General features: G+C 41.7%; 1 protein-coding gene across 2 annotated transcripts; it reads left to right on the forward strand.

Annotated features, from left to right (window-relative positions):
* Positions 1–1,002: 1,002 nt before the first annotated feature.
* Positions 1,003–7,755, forward strand: DUT (deoxyuridine triphosphatase). Of its 2 annotated transcripts, none has more exons than XM_036389925.2 (7): positions 1,003–1,126; positions 1,699–1,861; positions 3,314–3,405; positions 4,492–4,536; positions 5,914–5,988; positions 6,921–6,991; positions 7,424–7,755. In XM_036389925.2, the coding sequence occupies exons 2-7, from the start codon at positions 1,701–1,703 to the stop codon at positions 7,478–7,480; spliced, it is 501 nt and encodes a 166-aa protein (XP_036245818.1). In that variant the 5' UTR covers positions 1,003–1,126; positions 1,699–1,700; the 3' UTR covers positions 7,481–7,755. The 2 variants fall into 2 exon arrangements, with proteins under 2 accessions (XP_036245818.1, XP_036245817.1); XM_036389924.2 differs by lacking the exon at positions 1,003–1,126 and adding an exon at positions 1,210–1,304.
* Positions 7,756–8,280: the final 525 nt, after the last annotated feature.

An 8,280-nucleotide genomic window follows, 5' to 3' on the forward strand; every position in this document is an offset into this window, starting at 1 on the left:
ATTTACAATTAGATACTAATCTGATACTAAGCCTATAAACTTCATTTTTTGGATAGCTTACATCAGAAGCCATACAATATTTTAAGTAGCTTTTTCACATGGGTCCTTGTTACAAATATATTCTCCTTAAAACAGTGCATACTATTTAGACTGAAAATACTGAACAGGAATAAAACAAAGCCCAAATTGGGACATTTTTAAAAATACCTTTCACAACTGAACTGCCATGTGTAGTAAAGGTTTCACTGCCATCTGGCTGCATTTAGAAAACATAACATAGCAAGGAGACAATTACATACACTTAAAGAGTTTAAAACAAAAATCATAGAGACTAATTGTTTGACAAAATCTAGACCAGCAAAAAGAATCCAAAAGTCTGTAGCTATTATGCAGAGCCAAATATCTCTATTAGTCTCACCAGCGACAATTTTGAAACTATGAATCCAATGGACAGTCTTTTCAGCCCATAGCAGAGAGGGATGGGGGAATCCAGGAAATTCCCTATTTCTAGGGATATACATATGTCCTGTAGAATATATTTATTTGTAGATAGAAAGCCATAGATATAGGAAAAACAGGGGGAAAATTTCATCATTAATCGAATGCAAGACGGCAGAGTGTATTAAAGGCAATAAAATAAGTCTTCTGCTCCAAGACAGAAGAACAGGGCAGGCCTAGCATTGACAGGTTTTCCCATCCACCTCATCGTCAAGAATTGCCTCTCGTAAGGCAAACGCTTCTGTGATGGCCTGACCATTTCTGACGGAGTTTCTTTCTGCCTCTACTCGGTGCAACGTGCTCTAGGATCTGCTTTAACAGCAGGATTACACTGGATGCTCTCCAGAGGTCCCTCTCAGCCCCAAGCACCCCGTGACGGTGGAGGACAGCGGCTGTTTGCCGGCCGCGGGGCAGCTCGCCGCGCTCGGCGCCCCCGGCTGCGCGGCGCGGGAACAAGAACGGCCCCGGGGCTCCTCTGAGGGCCCCGCCCCGCCCGTGCAGCCGCAATCGCGTCCCCCGGCAACGCTGCGCGGCCCGCGGGGTCCGCCTGCCAGCCTGCGGCAGCGCCGCCGCCGCGTTCCGAGGGGAGCCGTGGGCCGGGCTGGTGCCCGAGGGGCTGCGCCGGCAGGTAGAGCCCGGACAACAGGGGGAGAACGGGGCGCCGGCACCTCCGCCCGCGCCCCATGAGCCGTGCGGACCGCGGCAGGGAGCGCCTGGCGAGCGGTCCATGGCGCGCTTCCCACACGGCGGCGGCAGCGTTATGTTAGCCCGGTGCCTCCGGTGGCTCCGGCACCCCTGCGGGCGCTGTAAGGAGGGGTGGGGGAGTTGCGAAGCAGCATACGCTGCCCTGCCCGCAGCCCTCGGGGGCTTTTGGGGGATACACCCTCCCCAGCCGCACCGCGGGCCCGCTCGCCGCGCCTCGGGGGCCGCCCGGCTGTGAGGCGGTGGCCGCGGTTTGGGGCGATGGGCGAGTCCCGCCTGACACACGGGGCGGGACCCTCAGTGCGGGCGCGGGGTGCCCGGGAGGAGCTGGGAGAGGCCATTCTCACCGAGGGGGGAATGGGGTTGCGCCGCGCGCGGAGAGGCCGCGGACGGGCCGGTTTCCCCCCCCTGCTCCCGCCCCCATGGGCCGCGCTGCGTTTTGGCGGGCTTTTGGAGAGCGGGTGGCCGTCCCTCACAGCGTCTCTGCCGCTCCCTCAGCCATGCCCGCCTCCGAAGCCGTGCCGCAGCCGTCCCCCAGCAAGAGGCAGAAGGGCTCGGGGCCTGGAGAAGCCTCCGCACGGCTGCGCTTCACCAAGCTCTCCGAGAACGCCTTCACCCCGTCCAGGGGCTCCGCGCGGGCTGCGGGCTACGATCTGTACAGGTGAGGGAGGGTGAGGGTACAGCACCCGCGGCGGGAGCTCCGCCCCCCTCGGCGAGGCCTGGGCTCGGGGCTCCGGCGGCTGGGAGGGCCCTCGTGGCTTCTTGCCGAGCTGAGGCCCCGGACAGTCTCGCTGGCTGTGCAGGAGAGGAGGCCAGAGCTGATCTAGTCGTAGCTCCCCTCCTCCCCCATCCCTCACCATTTTCGGTTATCTGTGGTCCAGCCATGTTACAGCATAGATTTCATCAGATGCAGTCATTGGCTAAAAATCAGGCTTGACAGAGTATCCAGAATTGCTGCTGGTGCTCACATCGGCCAGGTTGCGTTCCTCTTGAAAGGAAAATATGGTAGCGCACGTGGGCCCTCCTTGCCAGCACTTGAGCTTTTCTGCTTTCCTCTTGGCTCCGGGGCTGCTGCCTGCCAGAGGGCCTTGTAGCAGTCTGATAGTGCTCCTGGCTGGAAACCGTGTGGGTTCATGTAGAGACTCAGGTTTTGGTTTGAATTAATAACGGCCCTTATTCATTGTCTTTCACTATGTTCAGGAATACCTGTAGCTAGACTTGTGGTTGTTTGCACAGTGCTTCTGCGATCAACTCACTAGTTTTGAACGAGTGAACTTTGCTGCTGCCACTTCTAACTTACTTTTTTTAGTCTTACGTAGAATACCCAGCCTTTTTCTTCCTTCACCTCTTTGGCTTCTTTCCTGAAGATTTACTGCACTACACCTTACCCTTTTTTCTTTTTATGCCTTTCATCTCACCAGGTTTGTTTTTGTTCTTGTTCCAATGTTGCACTGTACACCTGGAAAAAGTCTGTTTTATAGAAAACCTTTCAATGCTTCCCATCATTTGAAAAACAGCTCTTTGTCAAGGTCAAGACATGACAAGTATTGTCACCACTGCTTTTCATTAGGCCTCCAGTTGAGTAGCTTCAGCCAGTTCTTAAAATCTCTGTAGTTCAGAGTTTCCACGAGAATCATGTGAATCATGAACTGTCAGACTGCTCAGAAAAGAAACATTGTTGCCTAAAAGTTAATTTACTAGATTATTAATTTTGATTACAACTAGTTCATCTGCTGTAGAAAGCTTAATCAGACTGTATCATTCATAAAGTTTCTGCTATTGCACAAAAAATGCACAAGCACATTTACCTAATGGTTACTTTAAATTTGTACTTTTTTTCCTATCTTACTAATTAAAAAAACATTTGAAACTGGCAATTGCTGGAGTATGCTGTTCAAATGACACTTCTGGAATCTTAAACTAGCACCATCAGAATGGCAACATCTTGTGTTTTAGGATCTGCATTTAATTTTGCAAATCTGTAAATATTTGTTGTTTAAATTTCATGGTATAAATTCCCTGGCAGATAATTCTGGGTAATTTTGTACCTTAAGTTACAGTAAAGAAACTAAAAAATATTCTATATAAACCAGTGTTTCTTTCTTCAACGTAGTGCCTATGACTGCGTGATCCCACCCATGGAAAAGGCTGTGGTGAAAACAGACATTCAAATAGCACTTCCTTCTGGGTGCTATGGCCGAGTCGGTGAGTGCACAGCTGTCAAAAGGCTGCAGAGTCAGTCTAGAACAGGTTTGATGGCATCTTCACATTTAGATTCTGCCTAAAGCTTTCAGAATTAGTCAGCACAAAAAGGGATGCCACGTGGCTGTGTGATTTACTAAATCTTGTAGTATTTTCCTGTTACCTGTTGTCAGACACATTTAAGGTTTGGTGTGTGTCAGGTGGACCAAGGATGATCAGCAAAAATGCCTGTACTCTACATACAACTTTAACTTTATAGGCCCCACAACAGTTCATTATTTGTATGCAGTTTCAGAATTCAAATCACAAAGACTAATAGGTAATGGACATACAGAAAATGTATCTCTGGTTGTTTAAAAATTAACCTCAGAGTACCAGTGTAGTAGAATTTGATGACATATTGTGATAGAATAAGAAAGATATCTGTACAAGATATTCTGTTTATTTTGTGCAGTCTTTATCTGAATTATGTATAAATTCTTTATGTAAAAAAGCAGTAGCCACTCCAGTGGAAGAACATGATCCGAGTTTGCCATGTCCTTTTATGTAAAAGAACACATGCATTTCTCTTATCCCAAAGAAAATTTTAAAGATTATATCATTTTTAGTTCCACATCACAGTAGGCTAAGGTAAGTAAAAACCCAAATCCCCACACATAATTTATCTGTGTATAACACTGCTTAGGAAATTCCTTGCCAGGGATTGTTTTCCTTCATAACTTAAATGGATTGACCTAATATTCTTCTGAGATGATGCTGGACCAGTGGTAGTCACCAAAAATAAACCAAGATTAGACAGTCTGTCTGCTCCAGTTGCCTTCCTTGGAGAAACCTACTCTGCAGTTGCAGGTCAAATAAAGATACATTTCCATTACTTAAAAATTGCAATATTATTGTTGCCTGTTGCAGCTGTTATTCTGCTTAATATATATGTAAATACTCTTAACAGTAATTCCTGTCATATGTTTATTTTAAAAAGACTGGAAACAATTGTCATTCCCAAGACTCTGTGCAAACACACTATATAACCTATAAATACTGTCTTTTTAAAGAAATAAATTGTAATACTTAATAAAAATTCTTTTCTAGCACCACGTTCTGGTTTAGCTGCAAAGCACTTCATTGATGTTGGAGGTAAGCTTTTTGTTCTTTTTATTAAGACTTAGTAAGTATTGCTCACAGAAGTGCCTTAGTTTCACACTGTAATGTCCAAATAAATGATGGCTTCCTGGGGACTCTGGCAAAAGGAGACACCTGGGTAACACCTGAGAGAGACAGGTCATCATAATTATGTTAACACTTTCTTAATAATAAAAAAGATTACTGATTGTTTTTTAATAATAACTGTATCATACTTCTGTAGGCAGTGCCTGCCATAGAAGTTACTTTTTGGCTTATGCATTAAAGATGACTTCTTACATGCTGGTTTCTCCATTTTTTTAACCAGCAAATTAACTTGAGAATTGCTTGTTTTTCTGAATTTTCAAAACTCAGGGGATACTCCCAGTGTTACTAGCACCTTAATTAGGAAGCTGTTTAGAAATGCCATTGGATTAACCCAAAACATTACATAGGAGAGCTGTGTAAATACCTTTTCCACACTGGAACTAGTGCAGAGATTGCATGGGAACTATGGATCATATGCACTACAGTTTTTTCAAAAGCTGAAGGAACTACTTTAAAAAGTAGGATTTTCTTTTTAAATGGCCATTTTGTGGTTCAACATCAAAACTTCAAGGTACACTCATACTACAGTTTCCTCTGGTGTTAGTAATCGCTAATGGAAGTACTTTGTATAAGCTGGGCAATGTCTTGGACTGGCATTTAATTTCAGGATTTAAATTATTTCTGCAAAATACATACTTAGGACCACAGGGAGGCCCAAACTCATATTTTCTACTGGAAATGCATTTCCTCTATCTGAGAGAAAAACTCTAAAAGAAGCAGAATATCATTATTTTAATGTGCACCGCTAGCTAGTCTTCTGAACTATGTAGTTAATACAGCCATACAAAATACAAGAGTAAGCCAGTTTTATAGTCTTGGTACTTGATACTAGAATGTAGCTGTATGATAGCCACTTCCTTACAGCTCTGCTTCTGTTACCTTGCCAGAGGTACAGGGTTTGGATCTGTGCAAATCCATAGCTCTCAAATGAAATGTTAGAGTTAAGAACAGATTTCTGCTTGACACTGAAAGAGCTGAAGTTAGCAGAACAAATGGGGCCTGAATTTAGTCCAGCTGTCTTGATTTCAGATAGGGTATTACTACTAAAATTAGTAGTACAGTGGTAAAGCACTTCTTGACATGTGATGGTGTTTCTCAGTTCCTTTTGCAAGACTGATTAGCATTTTTAGATCTCAGTATTTGCATATATATTGTTAGTTTTGCATCAGAAGTATAAAGGATGTCATTACTGTAATCATTTATTCATCTAAACCTTAATCTAATCTAGTTATCTCATACACTGACATTTACTTATTGGGTACCTCTCAAAATTTCTCCTGACAGCTGGTGTTATTGATGAGGATTACAGGGGAAATGTTGGTGTGGTACTGTTCAACTTTGGCAAGGAGACCTTTGAAGGTAAGTGTTAAGCCTGGCAGAGCTTATTTTCAGCCATCTGACTGGGAATGAGAAACTAATTTTTTCTTTAGAAGCTTATGCAGAGGTAGAACTAGCGGGGAACATTTTTCTTCTCTCAGTTAACAAAAGCATAGATACTTAATAATGTCCTGTCATGGGAACATGTAAAGATTGTACTCATATTTAATTAAGCAGCATGCAAAAAAACTGCCCCCAAAACCAGCACACCGCCACAAAAGCAAACTAAAACATCCCAACTTAGCTAAGCTTTAGATTCACAAGCTGTACTGAAATGCAACTTTGTATCAAGTTACTACCTTTCTCTGAAAAGCAAAATTACCTAAGCAGTATTTGAGAAAAATCTCTCCAGATTTCTGGGAAACATGAGTAACAGAGAGGATTTTCCCTTTATTATACCATCTTTCTGCAAAAAGTCAGTTTGAAGTTTCAGTGCCCAGTTGCAAGAGACATGCTTTTGTGGCCTCTCCTGCATCTCCACATCACAAGCTGCTTAGGGAAGTTCTGTGAACCAGATTGTTTTTTAGTGAGAAACTCAGTTTTCCTTTTATCAGTTTGCCTTTTTCTCCCCAAATTCCTGGGTCTAGTTCATAAAAAGAGCTACATTATCCATGTCTCTGTCTCTCCATCTCTGCAGTACTTGTACACAATGAACTTAAGATGCCAGAGTATGGCAGCAGGAATGAATGGAAAGGCCTTGGGCTGGTACAGTGCTGACATTCACCATAGAAGGACCAAACAAAAGTTTATCTTAACCTATATTTTTCTGGGTCTGTTAACATCTGTTTAGATAAGTTTTAAAGAAGTGTTTTCACTTCTAGTATATTCTGATACTCTTGAAAGGAGATTGTCTAAAGTCTATATTCATTGTTCACTTTTTTGAAGGAACTAATAATATTTTAACTTCTTTGCAGTTAAAAAAGGGGATAGAATTGCCCAGCTCATCTGTGAACGCATTTATTATCCTGAGCTAGAAGAAGTTGAAGTAAGTTGACAAAAGAAAATACTTCTGCTTTTTCAATGATTATTAGTTTAAGATACTTGTTTTTAAGAGAAAATTTATTATATAGATAAATACTTGGCTAAAATTACTTTCAGTGGTAAAACTGCATAGCAGCAGTACTACCTGAATGAAAGTCTTGATTCCTTGTCCATACTTGCACAGATTTTTTTTTCCTTTTTTTTTTTGGTAAATTTTCAGAGTTTTTGAGGAACAGTTCAGTATATACTAGAAATGGTTGTCTTACAAGCATTTGTTTAAACTTGTACAAAAGATATTCTAAAGTCTCTTGCATACATTTTTTTGTTTCTTAATTATAGTTCTTGTTACAAGTAAATGATAGACAATATCTCTTGTATAGAAACAAAAAAAAAAGTTAAGGCACTAAACCAGCTTATCATAATTGATGTCTTTCAGACTCTGGATGATACAGAACGTGGTGAAGGTGGCTTTGGCTCTACTGGAAAGAACTGAAAATGACTTGAATACGCTTTCTATTTTTGTTTTTTGTTATACTATTTCTAAATTTTCATCTGAATTAGAAGTAGGAGTACATAAGAATATTTCAAGTTTTATTGAGATTTCTCTGTATCTATCCTCCAGTGAATTGTCTGCATAATGAGGAAATATGCATGACTGGCTTGACTTAGTGGTTAATGTATTATTTTCTCTTTCAAGAAATTTGGTCCTCAGCAATAAGAACATATTGTTTATGTGGCAATTGTGCTGTAATAAATGAAAAAAAATAACTTAATGATATATTTTATTTTACTCACTTAAACTACAACAGCCAATTGTTCCCTTGCCAGTTTTTGTTAGAATTCTGAAAGCTATCTTCCACATGGCTCAGGATTTCATACTGAGACTCTGTTTCATACAGCATCAGTGACAGTACCAATAGGACTTTCCACTGTGACACCAAAATCAGAATAAGACAAAGATATTCAATATTGCATCCTCTACAACCTGTCCAAATACTTGTGTTTCTGTTCAAAGCTAAAGTTCAGACTTTGATCCTTAGCTGATCTTCAAGTGGCCAATTTTTCAGCTCTCTTATATTCAAAGTAACACAGTTTGAGTTAAATAACAGAACTCACCTGGAAATAACTTCTATGTAGTGAATAAGAGCTATGAATTACACTTCTGGAATATTTGTTACAAATTTATCAATATGTTTCTGTATGGAAGAAAAATTCTGAATTATTGAAGCAGTGCACAGTTTGGTTTTTTAAGGTCACTTTTGTCCAGTTAGCAGAGAATGTTTTTTGAATCTG

Source organism: Molothrus ater, chromosome 13, assembly GCF_012460135.2.
Source record: "Molothrus ater isolate BHLD 08-10-18 breed brown headed cowbird chromosome 13, BPBGC_Mater_1.1, whole genome shotgun sequence".
Taxonomy (NCBI): Eukaryota; Metazoa; Chordata; class Aves; order Passeriformes; family Icteridae; genus Molothrus; species Molothrus ater.

Excerpts from the sequence above, each read along its gene's own strand:
- DUT (XM_036389924.2), top strand. The coding sequence starts at position 1,226 with ATGGCGCGCTTCCCACACGGCGGCGGCAGCGTTATGTTAGCCCGGTGC. Across the intron at positions 3,406-4,491 it reads TGGGTGCTATGGCCGAGTCG|CACCACGTTCTGGTTTAGCT; the intron begins GTGAGTGCACAG and ends ATTCTTTTCTAG. Across the intron at positions 4,537-5,913 it reads GCACTTCATTGATGTTGGAG|CTGGTGTTATTGATGAGGAT; the intron begins GTAAGCTTTTTG and ends TTCTCCTGACAG.